This window comes from Squalius cephalus, assembly GCF_949319135.1.
Source record: "Squalius cephalus genome assembly, chromosome: 21".
Classification (NCBI taxonomy): domain Eukaryota; kingdom Metazoa; phylum Chordata; class Actinopteri; order Cypriniformes; family Leuciscidae; genus Squalius; species Squalius cephalus.
Genome location: NC_137142.1, coordinates 32,285,589 through 32,300,531, shown reverse-complemented (window position 1 = coordinate 32,300,531; position 14,943 = coordinate 32,285,589). Strand labels below are relative to the sequence as shown.

General features: G+C 37.5%; 1 protein-coding gene across 2 annotated transcripts in view; it reads right to left on the bottom strand.

The window, feature by feature from the left end:
* Window positions 1-14,943, bottom strand: part of anapc1 (anaphase promoting complex subunit 1) — a 72,134-nt gene that overhangs the window by 53,225 nt on the left and 3,966 nt on the right. For both annotated transcript variants that reach the window (XM_079854948.1, XM_079854949.1), the window contains exons 5-16: window positions 14,716-14,816; window positions 13,933-14,015; window positions 13,726-13,799; window positions 12,282-12,424; window positions 10,221-10,444; window positions 9,050-9,259; window positions 8,860-8,955; window positions 8,631-8,721; window positions 6,692-6,757; window positions 4,375-4,512; window positions 2,243-2,383; window positions 251-311 (exon numbers count right to left, since the gene is read on the bottom strand). In XM_079854948.1, coding sequence (XP_079711074.1) covers window positions 251-311; window positions 2,243-2,383; window positions 4,375-4,512; window positions 6,692-6,757; window positions 8,631-8,721; window positions 8,860-8,955; window positions 9,050-9,259; window positions 10,221-10,444; window positions 12,282-12,424; window positions 13,726-13,799; window positions 13,933-14,015; window positions 14,716-14,816 — 1,428 coding nt within the window. The remainder of the gene's footprint in view (window positions 1-250; window positions 312-2,242; window positions 2,384-4,374; window positions 4,513-6,691; window positions 6,758-8,630; window positions 8,722-8,859; window positions 8,956-9,049; window positions 9,260-10,220; window positions 10,445-12,281; window positions 12,425-13,725; window positions 13,800-13,932; window positions 14,016-14,715; window positions 14,817-14,943) is intronic.

Sequence of the window (14,943 nt, the reverse complement as noted above, 5' to 3'; positions counted from 1 at the left end):
TACAAATTCACCCACCCATTCTAGAATTATTAATTCCAAATATAGCTATTCAGGTCATCTTGTAAACAGTCCTGTTTTTCCTCATATCACAATATATATTGCAGAAAAAGTTTTTTATTTTTAAATGAGTGTTTTGATGGTTTGTTGTGCCTTTTCAAGCTCACAAACAGCTTGTGACTCAGCTCTGTGCTGCATTTGAAGCAGTGCATCACACTGTTGGACGAGTTTTTATCCGAGTGTACTCTCTTACCCAGCTCTGAAGTGGCCACCTCAGGAATGGTGATTCTTAACATGGAACCGGAGCTCAATTCCTGAACAAAAGAAAAGTGAGAGGCGGATATTAGCAGCACACACTGAACCGCAGACATCATCAAATAGAGTCCGAACCTAAAGGCGTCACGTTGCTATTTATATCTGGTCGAATTTATTCAAAAGCAAGCAGGCTATTGTTGTTCCCTTTGCTAAAATAAATTGAAAACAAAAGAACAATTGCATGCAGAATAATTCCAGCAGGCATTCTACAATGACTTGGATGAAAACAAACCTTAGACTGGCTATTTTTAAACCCCTTTCTCTGAAGCATATCATCCCACATAAGTTGGTTGTGGCGAGATTGCTTTGACAGGCCTGCGAGGGGATTTCTTCTAGTAGGACATGCCGTTCAGTGGGAAATGACAACACAGAGGGGCTGACTGCAGGGGACCAGACTTTATTGAGTCTTGTCAAAACAGTGACGGGCTCCTGGTGCACATGTCTGTCCCTCAATTACAGCCGGGCACTGAACGACAAAAGCAATTACCAGCTCCTGCCTTTAGCAGCAGTGGTCAGCACAAACACAAGCATCTTGACCCTCTCTGACATTCTGAAAATGCATTTAGAATGCAGCTCCTACATTTACGTCAATGGTACAGGCAGCGATATATGGAGTGAGCCAGGTCGATTCACCGCAACATATGTGGGCATTTTGAGATTACTGCCATCGGACAAAAGCTGTGTCCACTTTGCTGAACAACAGAAGAGTGTTCCTTCCAAAATATACGGACAATATTGTGAATCTGGGGTAAATAATGTGTAAATAAATAAGTGCTAATCTCATACCTCATTTGTTATCAATGAATAAAATATATTGTCCACTATTATGCATAGGCTAAATTGTAATTAAAGGGACAGTTCAACCAAAAATTAAATCATTTACTCACCCTCATGTTGTTCCAAACCTGTACGAGTTTCTTTCTTCTGTCGAACACAAAATATGATATTTTAAAGAATGTTTGTATCCTGACAGTTGACGGTAGCCATTGACTTCCATAGTGTTTTTTTTTTTCCCTACTATGGAAGTCAGTGGCTACCATCATTACCAACATTCTTTAATATCTTATTTTGTGTTCAACACAAGATAGAAACTCATACAGGTTTGAAACAACTTGAGGGTAAATTAATGTAAGTAAATGATGACAGAATTTCCAAAATTGTGGGTGTAAATTCTATCCCTTTAATTCGGCAAACAATGTGTCTAAACAAATGTATTGTGCACTGTATATTAGAGATCCAAGATATATTGGTAATTATATCAGTGTCGGCCAATATATATTAATTAATTAATTAATTATCAGGATTGGACGGAATCAGCTGATATTGGAAACACATATCACATAAGAACTGATTTTCAAAGTCTTCTTATACACGTTTTCAAAAGTACTGAAGTGTCAGTCTGTTAAAAGGTGCTAAAGTCAGCATGAAATTAAAATTCACCCTATATATTTTGTAAATGCATGTTATAGATCTAATTGTTAACAATTCATCCATGCATATGTTTAATTTTATATTAAATATATCAAAACTGACTTCTTTAGTCATTTAGTTCAAATCAAAATCTGATGCAAAGAACTATGTGTCCACCCTACATTTTTTCTTCTCGATAATCTATTACACTCAGAAGTACGTCACAATACGGAAGAAAAATCTGTCACTACTTCCGTTTCGTTGGGACTTTTAAAGTCTGGTTTTAATTAAAACCGTGCATGAACTATTGCAAACTGCAGCTTCATGAACAAGAGAAAAATAATTATAGCTTAATAATACCAGCCATCATATCAATTATTACCCATTCTTAAAATATTCAGCCATCAGTATCAGCGCACCCTAATTGTACAGCCCTCTCTAAAAGAGCATGACTCTGTTTGACTGGAATATCAATAAACCAAATGCAGAGAGGGGGTTAGAGGTGCCGGGCTGCACTAACCAGCGTGACTCTGTTGCTGACGGGGTCTCGGAGGGTGTGGATATGAGGTGCAGCCTGCTGGAAAGGAGAGTCTTCCAGCCATGATGATTCGTGGTGCTGCGTCGTGCTGCGGACCTCCAACACAGGGGACGGCATGCCAACCTTACAGCAGGAGATGAGGAATCGGATAATAAAACACAAAAACATCACACCATTAAACAGGGATGCGAGGTCTTGCACGTTCATGCCCATCCCTTCTATAGCCACCTGTTTCCATTTGAAGTGCCCCTGTCATGCTTTTTCAGATATTACCTTTAATTCAGTGTGTGATACAGCTGTTTGTGAATGCAAAAAGTAATTCCAGTCTTCCTGCTCGAACCTAACACATTTGCATAATGGCAGTCTATGGTTTTCATTGGCTGCCCGCGTACGACGTCTACTTTGACCCGCCCTCAAACCCTGTAGTTGTAGCTGAAGCTTGGAATAATTTGGTTCGTGTTGTTGACATGTCAAGAAGACACTGTTTTCTGTGCAGTGAATCCACTTGACATGCACAATTGATACAGTAAAACATTGCATACTGTTCATATCACTGCGTATCAAGTGCTGAAATTCAGATACGGTAATGGATATGGATGTGCCCCTAAAGGGACATGTTTAGGCTTGCTTCGGTAATCGGATGCATTACAATCCATCAGATTTCATTTATCTCGTCAAGCTAGTAAGGAGAGATGATTGACAGGACGATGGTGGAGGATTTGGTGCACAACAGATCCTGAGAGTCATTGACAAATATCTAATCTTGTAAAATGTAGAGTCAGTACCACCACTCTAAATACACAGAGTACACGTGATTGCGAATTCAAAAGGGAGGGATTTAGAGAGACTGAAACCTATATCAAACCGTTTTAAACACTGAGAGTAAAGCGGTGATGCTGCAATGTGTATCATGAGAAAATTAAAGTGTTTTTTTACCTGCATGTAAGCCTCAAAAACAAAATAAGGAACCTTTAAAATAACATAATGGGGGCACTTTAACATTCACTTTCCTATCAAAAAAGGCTTGAAACTAGGCCGGAAACTTCTGGTCAAAGAATGGAAAGCCCCCTCTGCACCTGCACTGGATTTGTGGCGTGCCGCTCTGGGTCAGCTGGCTGCCCTTGAACAACTGTCCTATAGGCTGCTTGATAAAGTGGAGGAGTATAACTTGAAATGGGGGAAGTATCATTCGTACACTTTGGGCATTTAATGGCGTTCTGGCTCATAAACATAGCATTTAACTAGAAAACATGACTGATGGATACATTTTGATAGAATACTGTACCTACATATAGGCAAACTCAAACTCAAGTGCATCACTGTCTTTTCTTTTCTTTTTTTAATTCTTTTACAATTTTATAATATGTATTTATAGTATAGTTTTTGTCTATGGTCGTGTTATGTCTTCCTTTCATTCTATTTTGTTGTATGTGTACTGCTTAATTTTCTGATGGATTTGTGTGTGTGTTTAAATGTTCTGAAAACCAATAAACTGTTAATCATTAAAAAAAGGCATGAAACGCTTTGAAAATATTACTAAAAAAGGTATTTGTGACTGCTTTCTTGACCGTTATTGGTAGTAAATTACCATCATAAAAAGGAACAAACTGTGAATGAAATTGGTTTGTCAACACAAGTACATCATCTGCCCTGAGTACATCTGTAGTTCTCGGGATTAGAAGTGAACAAAATAAAATGCTGTTTGTGCTTTAGGGGACATTTGCAGAAGCTTTTATCAATGGTGTAATACTTCACATTAAATGGTCTAAAATTAAATACACTTACATTTGGTATGATTAATAATTTACTAAGCATTCTATCAATCATATAGGCTACTTGATCTCTGTTTCACGAAATTAGATTATCAAACCAGCCTCAAGTTGTTTTTGTTGTTTAAGAGCAAAAAATAATGGAGCGGGCCATATTACTGTGATTTAATCCTGATATTGATCCATTTGTAAGAACAAAGTGGACGGCCATTAAGCATTAGGACATAATATCAAGATTCCTCTCTAAGAATGTGGTCTTGTCTTACATATATGACTCAATTAGTGTGTCACTAATTGGCTACAATATAACACGCACACACTCCCTCAATAAGCACATTGCAGTACCTCCTCCAGTCGGCTCATATGCTGAACTGTGGCCCTGGCGGGGGTGCTGATGTTCTCCAGAGAAGTGATTAAGTGCGGCTGGTGGTTCTGCACACTGAAGCTAGGAGACAGAAGGCCAGGGACAAACACTTTGCTGACCTGGAAGTAAAACAGTCATGATTATTAGCTTAAAAACTGCACGGTTTTGTATTACAAAAGGCTTAAAACTGAATTACTTTGTAGCTAATGAGAATAATAATTCTGTTTATGTATATAAAGCAGAGGTGTCAAACTCAGCTTGTGTGTACCTTAAAAAGGGCTGACTGAAAATTAAGGACAAATACTTCTAATTTTTGTCTTAATTTATCAATTTTCTTTAAACATTATCCCCTGGTTTCACAGACAGGGCTTAAGACTAGTCCTAGACTAAAATGTAAGTCTGAGCTGTTTCCACTGAAATAAACTTGCACTGACTGATCTTAAAAATATATCAGTGCCTTTTTAGTTTTAAGATGCACATCGGTAATGTTTTTTTCTAAGCATGTTTATAAAAATTACTTAAATGTCCTAATTGATCTATGGTCTAATCCTGGCTTAGTCTAAGCCCTGTCTGTGAAACCGGGCCATTATGTAACAAACATTAAGTTTGTGCTTAAACCATTTTATTTACTGCAGGGCCTTGCTAAAATTGCCAATGTAAACTTTTTTAGATATTAAACAAAGTCCATATGTTTATGTTAAAAAAAACAGACTTTTGTTTTTATTAAAGACTTGTGTGTTTGACATTTAAAAAAAAAGCATGTTTGAAAGGTTATTTTTTCGATTTTTGTCGCTTCCAAAGACATTTTTATTTTACGAACTATGAATGTTTTTACTACTACATTTGTCATTGAATATAACGAAGAGTTGTGATTTCTGACAAGTGTTGAGCACGTCTGTCTCTTAAGAAAGATAACTATTAAAGATAACTATAACTACATTAACATCCACTCCAGCGCACAATATCTTTGTTTATTATAAGCGCACTGCAGTTTTGTGGTCTGCCTCTTTAAATTCTCGAGTCATTTAAAGCATGATGGATTCTGATTGGCTGGAAAAAATCATTTTGAAATTGATTCCAATGACTTTGTGCCATTATCGTTATAGTTGTGGTGTGCACTCTACAATCATTATAGTTATTGTCCTTAGTGTGAACGGGCCTTTCCTCAGCAAGAGCAGTCATGAATTCAGCAGTTCGCCTCGTCACGTCACGTTGTGCACTGAACGTTCTGAATACATGTGTGATATGTTTGAAGGGTTATTACTCCCAAGAAAAAAGCGGTAACTGATTGACTGGGCAGCACTAACTGAGACATTCGGTCAAGTTTTTTCTTTAGAAATTAACTTGCCGGGCCGCATGAAATGAGATGGCGGGTCGGTTTTAGCCCACGGGCCTTGTGTTTGACACATGTGATGGAAAGTATAATGACATGCTACTGCAAGATAAAAGTGTCTCTAGATACTAAAGACCCTGAAACCTAGTATTTTCTAGGTCTGGCTCTCTAGTGATTGGCTGAAAATTGTATTGATCAAGGTGACATTCAACACAACACAAAAGCTGCATCCCACTATCCAGTGTTATTGGTCTTAATATATAGTATGTGATGGTGATCTGTCCTATATAATAAAAATTAATGTGTGTGTGTGTGTGTGTGCGTGCATGCATTATAGGACAAATCACCATCACATACTATATAACTATAAGAAGAATAACATTGGATAGCATTTGGATACAGCCTTTGTATTCAGTTAGATAGGTCACCTTGATCAATCATATTTTCAACCAATCACTAGAGAACTAGACCTAGAAAATTGGTTAGATGTGAGTCATCCACATCTGAAACACACATTATCATCAGTGCTGGAGAGAAAGAGGCTTTTTATACATCAATCATGCATACATCTGTAAGCATCATTTAATGACATTAATAAATTGTATGAATCTAACAGTATAAACAGACATGCCTGTGTTTCTGCAAAGAATCACTGCATTCTCTCCGGCACTAATGACAATCTCTCATCCAGATATGAGTGACTCACCTGAAACCAATTTTCAAATCTCTGGTGATTGGTGGGGAACATGATGGAATGAGATGATGTATTAGATTCAACACTAGGCTTTGAGTGCAAATTGTAATGCACAGATGCCTTTGGCTTTTTTAATAAAAAAAGAGAACTATGCATGGTGGGGACACAGACTCAGACATCTCAGAACAAAAGAGCTGAAAGTGGAAAAATGATTCAGGCCACTAATAATGTCATTTCAGAGGTGAAAACCGCAGATGCAATCAAGCCTCACCCGAGTGACTCCTGTGTACAACACCAGACTTCCATTGGCCTCGAGCACCAGCATAGCATGAATGTCCTTTCAAGAAATGAAGAACAAGAGGAAATTTAGGTCCTGATGACAACAGCAAAATGACAACGACACTTACAACTGACATTCAAGATTTACAGGCATTAAGTGTTTGTTTTTTTTTAAAAACTGTAAATTATTCATCATGAGAAGCAGCAAGATCTGATCACAATGAGTTAGGCGAAATGTGACTCTACACAGAAATGGCATTTGCAACCCATTTTACATTGATTTTCCAATTTATTGGATGGCGAAAAGTGGGCGTTTAGCTATTAGTTAACATTAACCAACAGGAAACACGATTAACTTTCAATAACTTAACTTAAAAATAGCACAGATGAATTATGCACAATAATAGCAGAAAAGTGTATTACGAAACTCGTTACGATGTTCATTTCAAGTTCAATTTATTATTAATCTTATTGTGAATGATACATCCATGCATTTGTTTTGTTACTTTTTTGTGACCTCGCAATTTAAATTAAAATGTCATAATTTGAATTTCTGCACTTTTTGAACTTTCTTGAAATCAACAGAGATCGCATTTGGATCTGCCTCCATTTTTAAATGCAATGCCCACATCTCAAAATCCAATACACAACCGATGGATAGAAGAGTCTCCACCATACATTTTTTGTTTTTCGATAATCCATTTCACACAGATGTACGTCACAATACAGATGGAAAAATTTGCTACATTGCGACTTGAACAGTGAAGATAAAAATAGTTAGCAACTTTCAAGGACACACCAAGATGAAAAATGCTTTACATATTACATATATCCATCTTATTGTAGAATGTGGAAGTAAGCTATTTTCTCTGAATATGCGACATTTCTGATTCATTAGCCATTATAGGTAAATAACTAGAAAAATTAAGTGCAATAAATGGTAACATTATTTCTGCAATAAACCAGTATGTTTATGATAATGATCAATTACATGGGGCCTATTAAGCCCTTTTTCAAAGATTTGATTTTGTTTTTGAGGTATACTAGAATAGGTTTTAATACCTGAATGTTATACTTATATACATAACACATATTTTACATTAGCAAGCCCCAGCTTCTGATTTGGAGCCACTAATTAACAAATATATATTGGATAAATGGCAAACAGAATGGGATTTAATGTCAAACTAACAAACTATTTGAAATAAATCCTGTAATGGAAAGAAGATGCATTTACTCCTTTAAATCCAGGCATGACCAAGTTGTGCATACAAGGTGTCCAATAGGCCACACCAGATTAACCCATGGACATTTACTTACAAGGGTGAAGAAGCACCAACATGCAAATATTGTAGCACCAACTAGTAGATAAAACACATGCTTTTGGTCTGCCAAATTTTTTTTGTCATGAGACAAAGATTATTATCAGGACAAACTTTTAAGGACTTATTTTGTACGCATCTTATTTATAACATTTTGTTTTATAACAAACAAATTGTTTTTTCTCTCTAATGTATAATCTGCATTTGCAATGATATAGCCTGTGAAACTGATGTGTCAATAAACTCAAATACTACTACTCCTACATTGTTGCGGCTCCTCTCTTCCCAGTCTGTCAGTAACGCTCTGTTTAGTTCCTGTTTCTATGAAGCCCCTCCTTCCTTGTGCTCTGATTGGACCAGTGTGTTATGATATGCCAACCACTTCGAGTGTGTTTGGTAAATGTCACGCCCTTACCATAACCTTGATTTTCAACACACCACTAACACAACTAAACCCAGCCTCGCGCCTTTTTGTTGTGTATGCCTTGAGTGGGAATTATTTAAATGAGGAATATTGTGATGTGTTTGTTCCCGTAGGAAAACTCAAGATTGCACCATCCCATTCGTAGATCAACTATTTGACTCCAGTCCTCTAATTAAAATACTCACCTCAAGAGGGGCGGCATCTTTTGCGGTGATAACAGTTACTGATGCAAATATCAGTTGAGAAGTTTCATTGCTCTCAAGAAATTTTACACACCTGCAAGTAGCACACAAGACAGATCATTTAGCTTAAGATTAGAAACACTAGAGCTTTAAAATAGTTAAATAATAAGAAAGCAAATCAGTCTTTCCCATTATTGTAGAAGCAAAATAAATAAATAAGACACACATTCACCTGAGCTGCTGGTGGGACTCGACCAGGAAGCACAGGTACCTGTTCTCACACAGATCAGAGGTGATGAAGACTTTAGAGGCCTGGCAGCCTTTCTCCCTGTAACATGGACACAACACTGATTTCAGGACAAACATCAACAGTAACTTCATGCTCTCGGCTCATAAACACGGCATGACAAAACTCAGCGGACCTGGAGATAGCGCTGGTTTCTGTCCACAGCTGCTCGATGCAGAGGTCTGGTAGAATGGGCTCCATCTCGGGCAGCAGGGCTGTGTCGTTCAGGGTGCTGTTGGGAGAGGCCAGGATGCTGTGGCCACGCGGGGACGGGGTGTGGCAGGACATGTTGAAACGCTGAGTTCCAGAGAAAGAGGGCACGGCGATGCCAGGGGAGTGAGCCCGACTGATGTCAAATTAAAGAGAAACCAAAAGAGCACATTTAGACACAAATGTGCACATTTACCCATTTTACATATTTTTTTCTTAACTTTTATTATATTAATTTATATTTCAGTCAGGACCACTTTGAGAATGAAATTTATTGACTATCTTTGGATTTGGCAAGAGGCTTAGGCTCTAAGGTGCTCGAGCTGCCATAATAGACAGCTTGAGATACATCCTTGAGACACAAAAACTTTTAATAACCAAATGTTTTTTAACATATGTCTACAGAAGGAGATACAATGATTATGTACATAGAGTTTCTATACAGAATCCACTGCTCTATTATGAAGATGCTAGGAGGTGAAGGGGTGGAGGTGGGTGTAAAGCATTCGTTGAATGAGCTTAAATACTATAGTTGATTGAGCGTCAGCTGATATTGTTTAGCGATCAGTGGTCTGCCTGAACTATGCTTGAATGCCACTCGATCACTCAAGCTCTATTTAATATTTACACTACCATTTAAAAATTTGTGGTCGGTATGACTTTTTGTTTTTGAAAAAAGTCTCATATCTATTTGATAAAAAATTAAGTAAAAACAGTGATATTGTGAAATGTTACAATATTTCAAATATGCAGATTTGGTGCTCAAGAAACGTTTCTTATTATTGTCGATGCTAAAAACAGTTTTGCTGCTTAATCTTTTTCTGAAAAATGTGATAAATTTTCTCTTTGATAAACAGTTCAAAAGAACAGAATTTAACTGAAATCTTTTGTAACATTATAAATTTGCCTTTACTGTCACTTCTGATCAATTTAATGAATGCTTGCTGCAAAAAAATTCAAAATAATACATTTTTACCACCCTAGCAGTGTATATGAATCATTTTTGCATAAAAATCTTCTACTGCCTACATAAAATTTACATATACTGTGTACAATATACATAGCACAGAAAGAGCATGAGTAGTGTGTAGACATACCTGAGAGCAGCCATGTTTGAAATGCTAGGCGAGTGAACCCGAGAGTGCAGGGCCGGAGAGGCAGGAATTCGGCTCTGGTTGTGCAGAGCGTGACAGTGCAGGGGCGAGGCGGGCGAGTCCAGCCGGTTCACGTTTCTCAGGTGGGTGCTGAGGAAGCTGGGGGCTGCATTGGGAGTTTGAACCGGCCCGGCCTGATCTGGACACTTCAATACTGTGGTCTGCTCCTGGAAAACCACATGGACATGCAGAACAGGTCCAGATGTTTGATCACTTTTTTTTTTTAAGTGTAGCACATTAAGTTCATGCACGAAATTCCTCTTTTAAGGAGCTAAATTTAATAATATCTATTAAAGATAATTTTTATTAGTACCACAGTAGTGCTCAGGTAGTTTTCTCATTAACATGGTATGGTGTGATTTGCTGCTAATTAGTGATATTTCGCTTCAGTGACAAATTCTGATATAAAAAGATTCCAAATTACTTCACTTTTATTTACTTTATATTAGCCATTAGTAAAAAATCTAAATAGACACCAGTGCTGGTGATCTTTTTCAATCCAGTCTTTAGACAAGATTAGGTAAATGGTTTAACTGGATTAAAGACATTTAACACGGTTAAAGCAACACCAAAGCACATTTCCTCTTCGGTCCCCCTACAGGTTGGAAGCGGAATTGTCTATTACCGCTGTCGTAATTAATTTCGTCTACCGCAGCCTACCGTCACACGCACGCTATTTGTTTATCCAGCACCGGCTTTGGAAATAACGATGTCCACAGACAAGGTTGAGTATGTGGCATGATTTTATGAAAGTATGATGTATTGCGACATCAGAAACAGCTATTTTTTATATAGGCTCCACCTATTGGCTATAGTAACGCTTACCGTAAAGCAAGTCAAATTTGTAGTTTCTTATGTCTCATTCGAACTACAGATCCGCTACCCGATCTGGCAAACTTGCATAGTGCGGTTATAGACGATAGAGGGCCGCAAAGCGAATGCAGAAGTGCCGGTCACCCTGTTACGAGTTGACGATTTTGGAAACATTATTTTAAGGTACAAAAGAATCTTTGGTGTTGCTTTAATGTGCCCCTATTATGCTATTTTAAAGGTTCCTCATTTTGCTTTGGAGGTCTCCTACAATAGGTGTACATGCATCTAAGGTCAAAAAGCACATTGCACCTCATTTCTCATTCTACTCTGCTCTGATTGGTCAGATGGCCCAGTCTGTTGTGACTGGTCAACCACTTACAGGGCAAGTTAGAAATGAAACGCCTATAACCATTTCTGAATTTCAGCTCTGAATCTTCCTCAGCACTTGATACAGAATGATACGAACAGTAACAATGGGCTTTGGAAGTGCATGCAAAGTGGATCCTCGGCAAAGAAAAAAGCATCTTCTCGACATAAACAACACAAACCAAACTCTTCCAGTCTCAGCTACAACTACAGTGTTTGAGGGCGGGGCAAAGTAGACGTTGTTTGCAGGCGGCCAATGAAGACCATAGACTGGCATTATGCAAATTGTTACAAACCTAGCTTACACTTTATTTTAAGGCGTCGTTGTTACAGTGTAATTATACATTTAAGTACTGAGTAATATTAAGCAACTACATGTACTTACTATAGGGTTAGGGTAGGATTAGGATTTGGTTTAGGGTTAGTTGCATGTAATAATGCATAATTTACTGTTATTACTATGGTAAGTACATGTAACAAGGACACTGTAAAATAAAGAGTTACCCAAACCTACATAGGTTTGTAACAGGAAGTGAGACTGAAATTGCTGACGACTCGTTTCGACAGTTTTAGAATTAATTCTTTCTTTTAGGAGACAATAAATGTATTTGTTGTGCAATTTGATCTTTAAACATGCTCAAGCAGCTATATTACACACTCCATGAAAGGTAAGATTAAAAAAAAAAACATAATAGAGTCCCTTTTTTAACATTTTTAATCTCAAACGTTAGAGCATTGACCAGTTCTAATAATGATGTCTTCCTCTAACCATTAACAAAAAAACATGGAAGGATATTTCATTATGACTGCACGAAGCAACCATACCTCAGGTGTGACTTTGCGTAGGGTCCAGACGGTGTGTGTGCACTGCTGCGTGTCGTACGTCATGATAATGGAGGGCTTGAGGCAGGTGAACACCACTCTCTGAGCGCTGTCTGAAACATACTGGAGTCGGGCCTCAAACAGACCTGAACCAATGAGTGGGAACAACAAGAGCATCAACATATGACATATTCTGAAGTCAGAGATTGACAATACATCAGTGTCATTATTATAGAGTTAATTCAATGGTGTCCAAAACTAACACTTTCCAAGTGCCAAATGTATGCTATCCGATGGTGAAAAGACCAGGTGTAAATGCCCTCCGAAACGCTCCGAAATCCGATCACTCAAACCACTTTAGGAGGTGGTTTAATATACATTCTGTAGTGAAACTGGACATGTAAATGCATCTGGTTGTTGAAGCCACATCTATAAATTTTACTCCTCCCAAAATTGTAAAAAATAAATAAATAAATAGCCAGATATGACAACGCTACTGCAACACGCATATGATCCCACAGATCCACAGATATGGCCTGCCACAGACGAGTAGCCTCAGCAGACACGCAGACTGCCACAAATGAAAATGTTTGGCGTTGCATCCTGAATCTCAACGCAATCATCTTCATTAAAAATACTAAATCAGAAATTATTATGAGACTAAATTATCTTACCAGTGCTTATGCCGCTTTGAAATTAGGTAGTAATAAATGACATGCAGCTCATATCTGTTGTTTTTGTTGACGTGAACTGAAACTGAAGATCAGATTTTTATTTATTTTGTGGAAATACATTTATGAGACCAAGTGTAAATGGAACAGTTTTTTCCAAATTGGATAACTATACGATCAATAAAAATGCATGAAGTGACCAGATATGCCCAAACGCCCTAATATGCAAGAAAAACTACTCCTCAATAATCACAATATATAACTGTAATTAGAACAAAATGTAATTAATATAAATACTAAATATAGCTTCATGGCCACTGTAAAGAAATATTTTATATCACTTGCCATTGACAGGTAGGTCATTTTGGGGTCTCAACATTAACCCAATAAATGTTAATTTAATAAATAGTCTTCTTAAATATGGCTTAAATGGATAAGTTCCAAGACAGAGGACCATGGAGAACACAAGTGCAAAACCATGAGACTTTGTGTGTCATAGTGGAAAATAATTAATAATTGCACCAACATTTAAAACACAACAAAAATGCATATGATTGTCAAATCTTAAACATTCCTTCCTGAGGTACAGTGATAAAATAAAATAAAAACTGTCTTTGGCAACTAACTGAAATAAAATAAGTTGAAGTTTGAAGTTGAAGTACTAAAATTACTAAAAGCTCATTTAAAATATGAATTATTAAAATATTATAAATCATATAATAAGTCACAAATAATACTAAAATAACACTAATAAAGTACAAGTTCTCAAGTCTTACCGCTGGACTTACAAACGACAGGAGCGATTTCATCTAAGGGATGCAGCATGCTGAACAGGGTCGGGAGAGGTTCCCTGATAACAAGATTCAAATCATTTAACACCATATTCATACTTACACAAGCATCTTTTACAACGCTCAAATATAAGCACTTACAGTACTAACATTCTGCATGTTGAAAAATAAATAAAATAAATAAATAAATACCTGATGGGGCTCATGGGGCCCTCAACTGTAATATTTTTGCGCTCCAAAAGCAGGCCGAACTTTGTTGACCAGAGAGCGGAGACCTACAAGCAAAACCCAGTAACAGTCGATCAAGAGAAAGACGGAACATTGCAATTTTTCAGCTGATGGAAAATAGTATTTATGCAAGGATTATAGACAGCAAAAGGGACATTGTTACTATGCACATCCTATATTTACTATAGCAGAGTACTCAATGCTGTATTGCTTGTATTCAATCTAGACATTTTTATAAACAAACAGACAGACTTTTATTCTATTATGGAAAAAATGCATTGTGCAATGCCAAAGTTTCATGCTCCCAGTTCCAGTCCCATTTCCCTTACGCCCATTTAAACGCACAAGTCTGAAATGTTTAGGAAAAGCCTCTGGGGCAACATGCCAAAATATGCTTGTGTAAAATAAAGCCAGCATTAGTCAAAACTGTAAATTGCGCTGTCTAAATACTGTTACTAAAACCAAAACCGCCCCCCTTTCCTGCTTGTGTGCCAAATAACCCATTATGCCTCATGAAATGGACAACTACCACACATAATCAGTCACTGAGCTAAAAAAGACAGTCAGGCTGACTAAATCCCAGATGGCACTAGCAAACGTTCTGCCCGTGACAAAGGCTCTGCTGCAAACACACAAGGCTGATACAGCCATTTAAACCGGATTTGTGAGCAAGGCCTCTGTCAATTGTTTTTAGACATAGATGTACTGTGGAGAAACCCAACAGACACAGACATTAAGCATTCTGACCTGGAAGGGGAGTGGAGATATGAACTCTTTGCCACTCATGCCGTGGACGTTCACACAGGTACTCTGGACAATACACACCGTCTGCTCCACAACATCCTTTACTGGAGATTAGGAGGAAAAATAATCACTCAACAACTAAAAAGAGCCAGCATCATATACTTGCTCCTGAAGCAATTAAGCATTTCAAATGCAATAAAGTAATATATAAATAAAAAACAACAAATGTTT